The sequence below is a fragment of the Harpia harpyja genome, chromosome Z, assembly GCF_026419915.1.
Source record: "Harpia harpyja isolate bHarHar1 chromosome Z, bHarHar1 primary haplotype, whole genome shotgun sequence".
In the NCBI taxonomy this organism is placed as follows: Eukaryota; Metazoa; Chordata; class Aves; order Accipitriformes; family Accipitridae; genus Harpia; species Harpia harpyja.
Window position 1 is genome coordinate 95,013,141 of NC_068969.1, and position 16,007 is coordinate 95,029,147.

At 39.3% G+C, this 16,007-nt stretch overlaps 1 protein-coding gene across 3 annotated transcripts in view; it reads right to left on the reverse strand.

Annotated features, from left to right (window-relative positions):
- ZSWIM6 (zinc finger SWIM-type containing 6) overlaps positions 1 to 16,007 on the reverse strand; it is a 111,886-nt gene that overhangs the window by 17,387 nt on the left and 78,492 nt on the right. For 2 of the 3 annotated variants that reach the window (XM_052775654.1, XM_052775657.1), the window contains exons 5-8: positions 6,657 to 6,836; positions 4,891 to 5,067; positions 4,462 to 4,608; positions 1,315 to 1,461 (exon numbers count right to left, since the gene is read on the reverse strand). In XM_052775654.1, the coding sequence (XP_052631614.1) occupies positions 1,315 to 1,461; positions 4,462 to 4,608; positions 4,891 to 5,067; positions 6,657 to 6,836 (651 nt within the window). The remainder of the gene's footprint in view (positions 1 to 1,314; positions 1,462 to 4,461; positions 4,609 to 4,890; positions 5,068 to 6,656; positions 6,837 to 16,007) is intronic. The other variant, XM_052775656.1, reaches the window with a different exon arrangement.

Below are 16,007 nucleotides of genomic sequence, written 5' to 3' on the forward strand. Positions count from 1 at the left end.
TGCATAGGTTTCAGCTGAAGCTATTAGGATCGTGCAAATACAATAGGCCTAGGAACTCCACAACGTTAAAGCATCCCATCTGGAAGTTTTGAGGCAAAGTCTCAAGAAGATTGCAGATGTGCATATAAAAAAGCTGCAGGTAGAGGGATGAATCCAGTTTCTGTCCACACAGGTGGTGGTAAGAGGCTACCGCAGAGGTGGAAAGAGACTGAGAACAAGGAATTAATCAGTCAAGCTCCTGGGAAGCAAATACTGAAATTAAAATGGGCATACACAACCTATCCTAAATTGTGTATCAATACTGCAATGCTACTTTCCAATTCATATCATTTATAGACCACGTATGTGATCAATTTTATGTGTTTTGCCATCCGTTTGAAGTATTATGTACACTTGTAGCTAAGTCGTCCAATAACGTCCTGGGTTGCACTAGGAGGAGCGCTGCCAACAGGTCAAGGGAGGTGATCTTTTCCCTCTGCTCAGCACTGGTGAGGCCACACCTGGAGTGCCATGTCCAGTTGTGGGCTCCCCAGTACAGGGGCATACTGGAGCAGATCCAGTGTGGGCCACAAAGATGATTAAAGGACTGCAGCATCTCTCATGCAATGAGAGTGAGACAGGTGGGATTATGTAGCCTGGAAAGGAGAAGGCTCAGGAGGATCTTACCAAAATGTATAAATATCTGATGGGAGAATGTAAAGAAGACAGTGCCAGACTCTTCTCAGTGGTATCCTGTGACAGGACAAGAGGCAATGGGCACAAACTGAAATACAGGAAATTCCATCTGAGCATAAGAAAACACTTTTTTTACTGTGATAGTGGTTTAACACTGCAAGAGGTTGCCCAGAGGAGTTGTACAGTGTTCATTACTGGAGTTATTCAAAACCCAGCTGGACACAAGTCCTGGACAACCTGCTCTAGGTGACCCTGCTCTGACCAGAGCAGGTGGACTAGACGATCTCCAGAGGTGCCTTTCAACTTCAGCAATTCTGTGATCCTGTGATGTCCTGCAAATTCTCAGAAAGAAGACAGAGCAATGTGTGTGGAGAGGGCTGCTGCTGTAAAGTCTTATTCAGTTTTACTTCAAGTGTGAAATACAGAATTCTATTCAAGAATGAGTAACTGGTAATTTTTTAAGTGCTTTCATATTTTACTTTAAACATTTTCTCTCCCTTATGTTTTCTTAAGGAATGCAAATGTGAGTTCTTATACTATAAGAACACTGGCTTTGAAGCTGATTAAAAAAGGCAAGATAGAAAAATGCCTCCGGTAAATGAAGATGGATAGAAGATTGCTCCCTTTGCTTAGCCTTACCCGTGAAGTCTGAGAATCCATGGAAGCTCTCATCATCCACCCTGCAGGCTTCCATCAGGCTACTGAAGAGGGTGCCAATGGGGTCCAAAGGGTGTCCCACCCAACCTTCAAGATTTGTTATTGAGGTTACTCCTCTGTGGAGAAGTTCTGTGACAGAAAAGATGGAGGGAGAAGGTTGGGAAAGAGAGCACGTTAGCCGCTCAAAAGAATTACAAAAGTAAAACTGATTAAAATGCTCTCAGTACAGAATTCAAAGTATTTCCAGTAGCTTCTGCTTGGAAGGAAAAAATAGAATCTTTCAGGATGAATTCATTGCCCTTCGTGAATATGTTAAAACAGGAAAAAAAGAACGAAGGCCAAACATTTTGAGCACTAGAAAAATGTATTATGGGCCAAAAATTCAACTGCAGTGTCTTTTGAAATTCTCTTATTCAATACCAGTAACTCTTCTGAAAATGTTTGCTGAAAAATTACAGCAAATACTTTTTTTGGTAAAATATTCACAAGTTTCCTTACTCAGAAAGGCGCAGTACCATTTTTACATTTTAAGTAATCTGATGGCACTGAAACAAATGAAAATATTCTAAAATATGTTCCAATTTCATAAATAAAATATGAGGTTATCCTGCATCTAAATATTTATTGAAGCAATAAACTCAGGATGACAGCTCCTTTAAAAAAAAAAAGTTCAAATGAGGTATACAAGAAAAAATTATCCTTTAAGTGGGTCAAGTGCATTTTTTGTCATTCTAAAACTTCAGCCAACAAACACCTTCATGGATACTTCATTTTGTAGCCCTCACCCCTCATTCGGTTAGAGCACAAAAAAATTGTTTAGCACAGTGAATTGAAGGAAGTGTGATTATGGTAACAGATGTTACAGATTCCCCAAATCCCTTTTTTTACTAAGAGTCTTATGGCAACAGCTCCCCTTTGACTCCAACTCCCAACTTTTCTCCTCCTAGACACGTACACACGACTGAACTATGAAAGATCAGACGCATTATGGGTGACCATTTAAAAACCGTATACAAGCCATTATAGATGCTCTGTTTCTCTGCCTGTTACACACTAACTTGTAGCTGCCTCTGCTCTCTGTTGTTCACGAAGTGCCATCTTTCTGAGTAACCTACGTATTATCATAGAGCTTTTAAATCCTGCTTCTTGCCTATTTAAATGTGTGGGGCTACAAAATGAAACACAGCCATACTGTCAGAAGGGTGGGGCTTTTTTAAAGAATCCACTGATATGTAGTATGAAAAACAAACTAGTAAATCACTGTCTTACTAACAAATAGCATGTACTAAAGACGACAGGCAGAAGCAAGTAATATTACCAAAAAGGATTAATCACAGTGACTTCTTACTGACTCACTTATGTTCCCTTTATTCTATTGTGCCTACTTATGAGCTTCCCTCGTGTCATGCCAAACAAAGGCTTCAGTCTTCCAGTCATATAGACATTTAATTTTAAATCACGCAAGTGGTTCCACGGACGTCAGATCAGTCACATGAATAAAAGCTAAGTAGAAGCATGTGGTGTTTGCTGAACTAAAACCTAAAGTGGGCTGTAGCTGCAGAATTCATCTGCTTATAAAGACCACCAAATTTTGCTGTACTAATGTGTTTTTAAAAAATTCCACATGTAAGAGGAAAAAAATAAAAAAGCAGCGAGTGACAACATAGAAACGACAAACTTTGTTTTAGGGTAGGATGGACTGCATTTCATACAATCCATTTTTTTATTTATAATAGCATAGTATTAGTTGACAGCTACAGAAACTGCTCACAGGGCAAGGAACTTAACAGAAGTATTGAATGTCTAATACTGCACTAGCAACTGGGAATGAAAAGGACTAGTACTACAACCAGCACACTTGCAGCAGACCCTTCACACCTGCCAGTGGTAGGTACAGACATACACACACACAGATAGGCCCCTTACTACTTATCCCCCCAGTCTGAGAAGCTAGAAAAGCTGCAAAGCTTTTAAGAGAATACTTGTTAAGGAAAGATACATTACATGATAAAAAAGACACAGCAAATTCTCCTATGTAATAATACAAAGTGCTTTTAAGTTTTGTTCAAACCTAGGATCCACAATAGTGCCCCCAAACCCCTTCTTCCTTGGGTACTGTGGAAAAAAAAAAAAAAAAAAAAATGGGAGGCACATAGGAACTACCAGCCAATTTTTTTTCAGTCAGGTGTCTACCTTGTTTTCTAAATGCTCATTTCTGGGAAAACATCTGCACACTCACTTGAAAAATTTATACATGTGACTTCACACTGGTATTTTTGCCTATAATACGTGAGGATATATAGTTAAGAGTAGCAATGAAGATCTAAAAATTTGAATTAAGGGATTCTTGTAGCAGCTGAGAAAGTAATTCCAGTTTTCCCGCGTGCATTCTTTAACCACAAAGCCATTCCCTTCTTCCACTGCCTTTCAAACTAACGACAAAGTTCAGTGCAGGATTATTTTGGGTAGCAAGGATCTCACGGCATAGAAACTGTATCTGAAGGAGAACATTCCTTCAAGAAAACCAGGGGTAGTCCTCATCAGAGGATCACACAACATTTTATAAAAACCAGTGTTTCAAAAACAAACAAAAGCAATCCACCTTTATTCAGAAACACAAAAATTTTGAGCACTGTAAGAGACTCTTTTGGAACAAACTGCCAAATTTGATGAATTTTTGTATTGCAGACTTTGCCTCATTGTTACCCTCAATGTCAACTTTAGGCTTACACCTCAGAAATATATAGTTTAGCTAAAATATACATCAGAGAAAAAAATTATTTTAAACACCTCACATGCCAAATGCAAAGCTTTGTTTAAAAGCCTGTAAATTACACAGGGTGAGTATTTTCACTGTGTAACCAAAAATCCTGATTGGGATAGAGGCCCCATCACACCATACATATTGCAGAAGTCAGAACAGAGCCCTTGCTCTGCACAGCTCACAAGCCAGCTTACAGAAAACCTCTGACATCCACAATGTGACATTACCACTGTGATCATTTGGACCAAAGAGCTAAAGTCACCTCTTTCACTTTAGTTTCAAAACTGGTTTTCTCACGCAAAGTTCCAGTCTGGTGTTATTGTCACCTCCAACGTCCTTTGCCCTTCTCTCTTCCCCACATTTACCTTTCTTCTGAGCCCGGAACATTTCCAGCTGTTTCTGCTGCTGCCTTCTTAATGTATTAACAATAGCTATTGCTAGCCTCAGTGCTTCTCGTGGGTATCCATGAGATCGTAATGCGTCCACCCTCGCACAGGCTGTAGGAACATGTTCTAAAATGGAGAAAATAATTGAGGAATAGCAATGCTTCCATGTCTGCAATGGCCTGTTTTGCTAGGTTACTCAAAAGGGCTTTTTTGTTTGGTTTTTTTGTTTTGTTTTTAAAACTATGCAAGAGAGACTTAAAGGACTACTTCTGAGCCAGCATTTCAAGGAAGCCTCTGTTCTTTTTGCCAGGCTTTTCATTCATCTCCCGCCCCCCCCCCCCCAATAATGCCATAGAAAATGAACAAAGCAGCAAGTCATGGAAACGTCTTTCCGGTTTAGCCACTTACCATGCCAGAGGGGCCACCCATGAGAGTCAAAGAGCAAGTTTTCAGTGTCGTCATGGTAACAATAGTTGGTGTATAGGTCACTGCTGATAATGTGCTGTAAGTGGCTGTCCTGCCAGTGCAGATCGCACGCCTCAATGGCTCGAGTGAACACCGTCCGATGTGGCCTATTCGATGAATCTGTCATTTTCACAAGTTCAGAAAGCTGCATCAGCTTTTACTCATTCATATGTGAATCAGTCATTCACAGTATTCTTGTCTTCTGCCTATTCACCAACCCCAACTGATGGCAGCCTGCCTTGCCCCCCTCTGCACCAAGCAGCCCACAGATGACATTTCACATCCTATTATTAACCCAATAGCTCAGATGAAGTGTGTGCCATTCACTTTGCATTCAGAGAGAGATATCTACAAACCAGCATGGCTGATGCTAACCAGGACTTTGCAGAGGGAACAGCTAGAGATGAAGGACATTCAACAGCACGTACAGAACTCCCCTGAAAACAAGCTAGAAAGTATACAGCACAGCTACTCAAGCATCCCCAGCTTCTCTCCTACTCAGACCCAGAGCTGCCAGGATGAGGGACAGATAAACATTGCATGACAAAATTTTTAGTTATTCTCTTTGAGAAGTAACATTAACTTTGAGCACTTGGGTAATTTTTCTTTGTCATAAACGTATACAAATACTGCAAAGAAAGTGAGGTACTGAGGCCATGGGACTGACATAATCCTTACTGGACACCTTCCTGTGGCAAAATTGCTCTGTTGACATGGCACTATGTCTATGAACATTGAGATGCCATGTCAGTTACAACCAGCCTGCCTAGGTTGGGCTGAGCATCATGAGATACAGAAAGCAAAACACTTCTGTACGGAGTTACACGCTGAATGAAATTCTGTCCCTGGCTAGCTGCAAGATTTAAAAATGAACCAAGTCTATTAACTTCAGAGGTAATCTTCCAAGAAAAAGAAACAAAGAAAAACCCATCTAAGTCCAAATCTGTCACCTCCCAAGCATTTAATTTATCACAACTGTATGAAATACATATCAAAATACTGAGGGTTTTGAGGATTATGAGGGTTTTTTCCCAGGTAAATATGCTGCATCTTCCCCATTTACTAGCGATTGTTACTGAGCCATCTTAGCTTGAAGAGGACTGGACAAGGCTTCTGTCACATTTGATAATCACATTTTAGAGTAGAAAACATGATATCGAGTAAGAAGAGACCCCTCCTCCAAGACAGCAGTGTTGCCTCTGCACCCCCCACACACCTGGCAATGCAGACTGTACATACAGAGCACATCCCATAGATAGCCGCTTTAGTTTCTCACACACTCAAGTTTAATGCAGTTGCAACAGATCTCTCTTTAAATAGGTATCAAAGGCTTTGTAACTGCAAACAAAATAAAAACCCCAACACCAGAAGGAATACAAGATTATAGTCAAGCAAAGAAACAACAGGCTTTTACATTACATACTTCAAGGACATCCAATTTTCATGCAACACGTATTTAGAAGCACCAAGTGAAAAGTTAGAAGACCTAACTGAACACAAATACTTCCTTTGAAAACATTGCAGCCCCAGCACAAAAAACCCCACCTATTTATCCTTTCTGCAAGGATAACATTAGTGAAAAAAATTTTGGCTGGTCAATCCTCAACAAGTTACTTGTCCCAGGAAAGAATGCTGAATTCTGCAAGGCTAGAGTATATAAGATAGAGGTTATACTATATGTTGCAGTCAGTGCATATGTTTAGGCTCACCTTGGTTAGCATTTGCACCCTGAGGCAAAGCATTGGTTAAATTGGGCAGCTCGTTTCCATGGTTTCCATCTTCCCAGGGACAAACATCCACACTGTTCCATTTTTTCAGCTGTTTTAGCCAACTGGCCTTCTGCTCCAACTTGCAGTGGGGATTTAAGACTATACACATCCACAGAGCACCTGATTTTAAAAAAATTGCTAAATTATGTTTTCTATTAAAAATGCAGCAGCCAATGACTAATTGCAAACTTCTATACTGTAACACTTTTTCTCCCCTCAAAGGCTACACTGCTTGCTTCCCAGCTATGCCTAACACCAGGCAGACTGAATTCCCAACGCAGGATCTTGGAGCTGGCGTGGCCCATCTGAAGCATTTGAAAGACGGTACCAAGCCAACCTTCTCAATTAAAAGGCATTAAGAGGTCTTTTGTATTAGAAAATCCAGTGTTCACAATTTATGGCTCAGACAGCAATATCAGTCAAAAGCAAACAAGAATTCACATAAAGTTACAGCAGGCAATTACCCAAGTTTTTCTTCTGATTTTTGTACCAGAAGCGAATGTTGTTTTCTATGAACAAGAACTATGTATCTTCCAGCTTCACATTACAGGAACCAAAGAAGTGCATTAGTAAGACATGTATTTTATAAACATATACTTCCACACTCAGAACCCAGCAGAAGTACTGCTGATTGTGTAACTCATACCCAAACATATCTGGGTCTCAGAGATCCAGTAAACACTGCTTTTGTGCAGTGTAATAGGAGTAAGATATTTTTACTACAATTACTTCAGTAATTTGGTTACACTAAAAAATTTGTTTTACATTTTCTGTTTACGGAGCTTGAAGGGAAAGCTAATTTGCGCAAACATTTCACACATACCATCACTTTGGAACCTGCTCCCTGAGACTATACAGCAGGGCAGGCATAAAATGCATCAGGGTCTCTAGCAACCATTTTCAAATGGCAAGATTTTTCTCTAAATCAGCTGTTTCTTCATCAGCGTGAACTTTGACAGAAGCATGAAGACACCTGAAAGTACTGTGTAGCAACAGTTCATTTGCTCATTAAGAGCGTGCCTTATACACTACAAGAGATTCAGAGAATACACTTAAACTATGCAATATTCATAACAGGCTGAAAAAAAAAAAAAGAATAAAAATGCAGCTGATTCTTCCAGGATAATAAAATTCAAGTATTATTTTGCTAACTGAGAATGCAAAATGGATACCCAGAGCACAGGCCATCACATTACATTCATTCCTAAAGTAACACGGCATGTCAGTATGCAACAGCACAGGAACCAGTGGAAACACAGCTTGATCCTTAAGGTTGCAAGTCCCCCGATACTCAGACCAACATGGAATGGGGAAGTAATATCAAAGAAATCCGAAAACCACAGCAGAACATGATATGGTACAGTGCAGAACACCAGAGACACGACACTGCTGCAGATTATTACTACATAGTAGTTAAATACAGTACAGCAAGTGTTTGGGGTTTGTTTTGTTGAGGTTTTTTTAAAGTGTCTGAAACTTGCCATGGGAGTAAATAAGGCCAATACTATTTTTAAAAACTTCTTTTAAAATCAAATCATATGACTTTCTGTAGACACACTTGTCAACACACTTCACTCTCCAGAGTTAAATTACAACTGGTTCTTAATATTAAGCATCAATGCATTCAGCACTGCCCAAGACAGAACTACTATATTTCTTGCAATCTGCATAACAAAACAGAAGACAGGGCATATTGGAAAGTCTTGAAGAATAGTTAGGTTGGGCTTGCTTATTTATTTTCAAAATCAAATATCACTTGAGGGCACCAAGACAACACTGTACCTCAGCATCTAACAAAAAAAAAAAAGCCAGTATTTTGTAACCAGATTCCCTGTATTCTCAGACTGAAGCAAAAGCAAAGTGGAATACCTTAACTGCATTTGGTAAGTATTTCAATCATCCATCAAGGCAGAACACACACTAGTGACTACACCATGCCCCTATAAAATGAGTGGCCTTTTCTTTTTCCACGTCTCAGAAACACCACTAGAGGTAAAGGAATTCACTTGCCTTCTTCAGAAGCTCCACTATGCATGAGGTACATCTAAGAGGCAGGAAAGGGAAGAGACATCCCAAAGTACCAAAATCCTTTAAAACTTCTTTGGTTTAAAGAGGGAAACTATGTCAAGCATAACTACATTGTTAGCAGCGATTGTCTCAGAAACCCAGGCTATTTTTATGCAAATGAAGCACAAGGACAAGTGTATTTCTAATGAACCCCACACAAACCACTTAAAATTTCAATAGAGCCCAACTGCACCCTGCTCCCAGTGACTTCAGGGCGAGCTGCATGCATGTCTGACATCTCTCCCAGCTTTCACAGCTGCCCCATTCCCTGCAGGAAGAGGAGTGTGAGACAAAACTCCACCAAGAGAAGAGAACAGAAAGAGCCTCGGGCTCAGCTCCTGTAGTCCTACAAAGGCTACCATCTGGGAGAAGGATGCATAATGCCAATGACCCCACACTCTTCAGCCTATTTGGGTTTCTAGGTTTTTTGGTTGGGGGGGGGGCTGTGTGTGATTTTTTTTTTCCTTTTTTTTTTCCCCTAGCGTGTGTACCTTTGCCTGTATTTGTACTTCTTCCTCCTCGTGCTTCCTAAGTGCCTTTCCCCTCCCTTGACATCTGCTCCATTCTGGCTTTTTCAATTCACTGGTTCCTGTCCTGCTCCTAGCGCTGAAAAGTCTGAAGAAAATGTTCACTTGTGCCCAGATTTTTACCACATACCAACTGGAAGGTGCCTGGAGGATATTCTTCCTGTTTCTCTGATACTCTCAGAGGAAACCCCCCTGAGCTGGCCCTTAAATGTCACCACCAACCTGAAGGCTTACACTGGCCTCAAACAAGAAATTGTCTATTTTCTGCCTAATGGCTCCCATACAGGGAAAACTGCTGATCACGCTTACCTCTTACTACAGACAAAGCTTCCGGAAAAAATGAAGGGCAGCTACTTGTAATTTGTGAGGAACGTATCTAAATCCATTTCCAGTGACTTCAGCCTGGAAACTGCTGTTGGTCTATACTCAAAAGAAGTTCCCAAAATTAATTCCTGGCATTCTCAAGTTTACCTGTTTGACTAGATTTAATGATGTCACCAATGCCACCTTCAATATGAACAAATGTCTCATTAAAGGAAAAAAAAAAACACAAACCAAACCAAACAAAAACCCACAGAGAATGTGTTTGTGTTTACATACTCTGTTTTTCTAACACAGCTTGCTCTCTTCTTCCTGTCTCTCTTTCCTCAGGCACCAGGTATCTTTTCATACTGGTTCTCAGCAGGCTGACACATCTTGCCCCTCTGCAAACAACATGCTACTAACCCAAAGTAAAGTTCTGATTTGGGTCCCTTGACTGTGACCTACATCTTTCCAATACAGAACTCCTCACAGCACAGTGGCAACATTATCACAACCCAATACACAGAAATTTTTCCCACAGAAGATAACTGGAAAAGAAGACCTACTGCAACTGTAATTTGGTATTAATTTCACAAGGGAGTGAATATTAGAACCATCATACTGCTGTGAGGAATTGCCTATTTTGGTTCAATACTAATCCTCTTGACCTGGAAAAAGCCAGCTTTGCTAAAACACACCTTTGGTTCAGACAGTCCTCCTTTTGAAAATGCACGGTTGTCATACATCTCTAGTGTGCCTCACACCACAAAAAACCATAGGTTACATTACTGCTTTACACAACGCACACCTTGCTCGTACATACAAGGGAACATCAGTACTTGTGTGTTTCTCAGTAGACAGGCATACCTTCGAATTCATGGGGGAGAAAAGGGTCAGCACGCCTTTACACTGATTAGGATTTAAATACGCAAATTGAAAAACATTAAGAAGTATTCAGTTCACTGTAAAAGTAGTGACTTTACAAGTAGTGACAAAAAATTACACATCCTGTATATGCATGCATTCACGAAGCCAAAGGAAGTGCAAGGAATGTACACAGACTCTCCTGAGAGATGAAGCATTGCTCAGTTTTCACAAATCCCATTATATTTTACTCTTGCCCCAGTAAACAGGAAGGTGGTGATGGCAACAATTTTAGTGGGGGGCTAGGACACTGACCATGATTGAAGATCCAGCCTACAATTCTTCTGACTGTGATTACAGTCTTCCCAAGAAATCTGCTTTTCCTAGAAATATTTATGCTATCTTGTCAGGGTTGCTGTGTAGCTAAGCTTGGTTCAGTATTTCCTCATTTACAATACCTGTGTATCAATGGCTGAGACTTGGCCTTTGCTTTGGAATTTTACATTTAATATACTTAAGATCAATCCATTTATTTGCAAAATAAAAATATGGAAGTAACGGATGCACCTCTACTGTGACATTTCTTTGCCCTTCCCATTAATGCACATCTCTCTCAAAAACTAAAACCCCATAAGCTATCAGGTTAGTAGCATTTGATCATTTCAAAGAAAATGAAGCCAGGTAGTCAAGATCATTCCCTTTGTGCAACAGACAAATCAGCTTCAGTAATTGCTGTATACTTGCCACGGTGCCCCATTTGAGCCTAACCAATTCTATTACAAAAGCATCATTTTCCAGCATTGGAAGTGCCAGAATAGAAACAATACTAGGAGACAGAACCTATGACCCCTTTAAAGTAGAAGTGTCAGTGAAGAATTTTAAAGTGGTTTACACCTGGACTTTCACTGGGACAGCCACTTGGAAACCTCAAAGGAGGTAGTGCATGGTATTTATTGCTTCTCAAGGAGAAGGACAAGTGCCTTCAGAAGGACTGGCAAAGCCACCTCCCTCCTCCAGGCACAGAGAGATCTCCATTAGAACAAAGCATAATCAGAAGTCCCACTGGAGAATGCTCCAATTAAACAGTTGCTTTTATGGAATAGTGAAGATAGGCAAAGCACTTCAGTGCTGTTCTCTCCTTGATAACAACCCCAAGGAAAAGTACCTTCAGCATTCAGCTGGATCCAAGTTGCAATTTTAGTCATAAAAAAAATTCCTTAATGCATCCTGGTTTCTCTATGCAGCCTTCAGAAAAAAAAGGCTTTCTATGGGTGCTGTGTTTCTTGGAGAACAGAATGTTTCATTTTGCTCTAATTCGCTCTATTACTGAATTAAACTTTGATGTATCGGTCTTGACAAGTGCTTCATGCTGATTGCATTGTGTATGATAGTATAATCACTCCCTATGCATTTCACACTAGCTGGCTGATTAATGCAATAGATTACCTGCAGCACTGATGGCAAGAGGGAATCATTGCCCTTCGGCACACTAAACTCTGAATGTGCATTAGAGGGAGTGGAGGTGTAACCCAGGGACAAAAAAAATTACTAATTCCTTAAGTTTCCCTTTCTCTCTTGCTGCATACTGCTGCTCCAAGGGTTAAAGGCACATGTGTATTTGGCTGAAAGGAAACGGATATTTACATATTGAGATTCTATTCTAAGCTATCATCAACTACATGCTCTGATCTCTGTGAGTCAAGCAAAGAAAAACTGCTCTTGTCTTCCTATGTTTTCAACTTTTAGCACAATGGAAAAAGGAACTAACCAAGCACTTCTGTCATTTTGCATGCACGCATTGTGCTGGGTTACGCCTTTCTGAGTTTGTTTTAAAAACTGCTGCATCTTTGCAGACACTCTGCCATTTGACCAAAGAGTTTTGTATAAGAACAGAAATTTGCTTGAAAGGTACAATTTACAGTGTCATAGCCTAAGACTACACTCTCCCTAAGAGAGCACTTAGGATCTGTCACACATATGTTAGATGCCCCTCTATGCACTTATATTACCCTATAACCTAATCACTGTAGCAAGGCACAGACTATTAGTCTACAAAGCTAGAAGAAACTATAAAGCACCTGCAAATAAGTCTCACTGATGAACTTCCCTAATATTCACAGAACTATTCATTCGTTTGTTCACAATCAATTGAAGGTAAAAGCATTAATAATACTAGCACAAATAATACAAAAATACTCCTTTATGAGTACCTTAACATGATTCTTCACAATTTTAAGTAGTTGCCAATATTTACAGCTAGGTGATGAACACAAAGTATGCTCCTGCCCAAAACAGAAATCAGGGATTTTATCAAATATCTCAACTGGTAATACACTCTCAGTATTCACAGCCTATTTTCAGAAACTTTGACAATTTTCAGAAGAAAAGTTAATGTGACTACTAACTATAAATACACTAACCTACCTCTATTTAAATTTATTGTCAAGATAATTCCTCTCAGTTAATTTTTTAGGAAGATGCAAAACTGGGAAGTTTGATATATTCAAACAAAACAAGATATTCATAAAATAAAGGGATGAAAAATACCTCTCTTTTTTTTTTAAAAAGCAGAGCAAGTACAAATACTCCCTTGCATAGTGGGAAGTTCAGAAAAAGGTACGATTGCCACAACTATGCTCACAGAATGTAAATAACCCACTGTAACTGGCCAGAAGAACACATTCTGACTGCCTAGTCTGAATTCTTTCCTACTCTAAAATATCCTGAGTTACTTTCATCTTCCAGTCCAAAAGTGATTGTTGAGTTTTTACAAAAACAGCATACTTCAATTAAGATTTCTAATACAAGAATCTAGCACAGCTCCTGGTTAGTTGATCTACTATCTACTGCCTGGCTACCACAACTCAAAATTCTAACCTAATTTCTAGTTATTAGTTAAATTTGTCCAGCTCCAATTACAATTTTCAGCCACCTTTTGTTTGCTTGGCAGAAGTGTCTTCCCCATCCATTTTTTAGTCTATGTAGATATCTTAAATTATAAAAGGACTTCCTTTGCTTTGCTTTGATGGACCCAAGCAGGCTGACATTCTTGCACCTCTCACTTTAAATTACTTTTCCAATTTTTCAGTTATTTTTCCAGTATGCATTCAAGACAGAAAACTGGAAAATATCACAAGGCTAGATTGCTGGACCATAGTAAAGCACACAGAAATCACTCAAGATTCAGTAACTCCTCTCCATAAATCTATTACTTCTCTCTAGCTCCAGTATTTACTAAAAGCGGCATTGGAAAATTAAATGGCAGCTTTATGTTACTGAAGTATTAAAAATAAAGAGTGAGAGAAAGGAAAAAAAATAATGCTAAGTACCAGCTTGAGCTCATAGTAAAACTGCCCTTAATCCCAGCAGTCACGATTCCAGTTAGGGCCACAGTAAGTTTTGTACCAGCTCCAATATAGAACAATTTTTTAGGACACTTGTAAGTGAATCAGTTCAACAGCTTAGGAATAAAAACTTCAAAAACTGTTTTAATGTGGGTATTTCAAGAAATTTGGCTCCTGCAGTAAAAGTACTTTCCATCCAACTGAACTAAATGGAAACCCAAACTTTCTGTATGGTATTAAAAATAAGCCTCTCAAGCTATGCTTATCGACTAAAGTTAATTACTTTCACCATTATTCCTCAAATCTGATAAATGCCACAGGAAAGAATACCCTCTTTGAAAATAGCTCCCACTTACTGTCATACTCTGGCCTCATATACCCTCATCTCATACACCATTATGGCACATGGCAATAATAAAGGAGGAAGGAAATAATCCTCACAGAAGATGGACAGAACCTGTCTTTGCACAACTGCAGCCTGGCTTCATTCACCAGGGAAATGAAGGTGACAGCAACAACCAAGACACTCCAGGGCCATGACAGCAATTTCTTTAAGTTGTCATCCATAACCCAGGCCTTAGAGCAGCAAAATTATCTTGTGATGCTAACTCAGAAGTACTGTTAATTTAGTGCCTCCAATAGCACAAATCATTCAAATACACTGACATATATTAACATCTTATTCTGTGAAAAGTAAGTGTAACCTTAAGTGCATGAACTGAAGGCACACGTGTTTTATAACTGTATGGCAACTACACCATGGCAGCTAATACTAAACAAAATGAAAGAAAGAGAAGGATTATCAGTTAAGCAAAGACAGCCTACTGGATGTGATACAGTTGAAGACACAAAGTCCCACAAGGAAAGACCAAGGGAAATGGTGCAAAGCATGGTGCATCCCACCTCCTTTGAAACATAGGTCTTCCTACAGCTTTCACTTCAAGGCCAGAAATGTACTATGTGCAACTGATTAATCTAAACTTAGAAATTTGAAGTTAACTTTATTTTCTACATGTGCAGGGCATTGGTACTCTCCTTAGCTTTAAGGCAGAACATGATGCAATTAGAACTTGGGATAGTCAAAGAAATCATAGAAGTATGGATATAAACTTTGCACTCAAATTTGAAACTTGAGAGCCTTGCTGTACCATTTTTTAAATACCATAAAATACAGGAAAAAGTGAATGTTTCTACTGCATGATCCTAAAAAGGGACTGCATGAAGTACGCAGCTCCAGAAAAATGGTATTAGAGCACAAAAACTGTAATGAATGCTTAACTTCAGTGATTCTTTTTCCTGGCAGCCCTGAAGTAGTCATCAAATCTGGCATCAGGAAGGAATTTCTCTAGAGGCATACTGGCAACAACCCTAGCTGCTTTTGTCCTTTTTCCGCCCTCCACTTAAGTACTAAGCAGAGATAATCTGTTTAGAACAGCTGGCATGTCCCATTCACACAAATTTGTCTCTCCAATTACAAAGGGAAGGAATGCCTGAGATAGAAATATAGATGGAGAACAGCTTCATTTAGTTAAGGTTAAAAGAATCTAAGTTGGTATTTTCTAGAGAGGAATATAAAACTTTTATCAGAAAAATTCAGAGTGATTTAAAAAAAAAAAACATTATTTAACACTCAATCATTAGTTTGCTCATGGCAAAATGGTAATTAAATCTCTCTTAATTAATCTATAATGATTCCTTGCCTAAACTCAACATTTAGAATTAAGTTTTAGATGATGAGCGAAGTGTTACTAATAAAAATTTAGGCATGATCCTTCAGGAAATGTATTGCACTATTTCTCTACATGACATGACCTTGTAAAATGGTATTTTAGTTTTAAATTTTAACACAAAAATGTTAACACTCTAATCCAGAAAGTGGCCAAAATATCAGCAAATGTGAACTCAAAGTAGACCAACAGGCTCTTCCAACATTTAAAAAGCAGTCCACAACAGGGCAATGTGCTAGTGAAAAACTACTAAGACGACTAGAACTGCTAAGGCAAAGACATGTTACTCAGGAAACACCTTTATGACAACAACCCATTCAGTATGCGCCACAGAAAGGATTCTAAGGATGTCACCCAGGAAAGCTTTATCCCATGAACAAGGCTTATGGCAATATCATTGAGAGGTTCCTATGCTTAAAAACCTTTAGATAACAACAAGTGGTTCAGGTAAACAGGTGA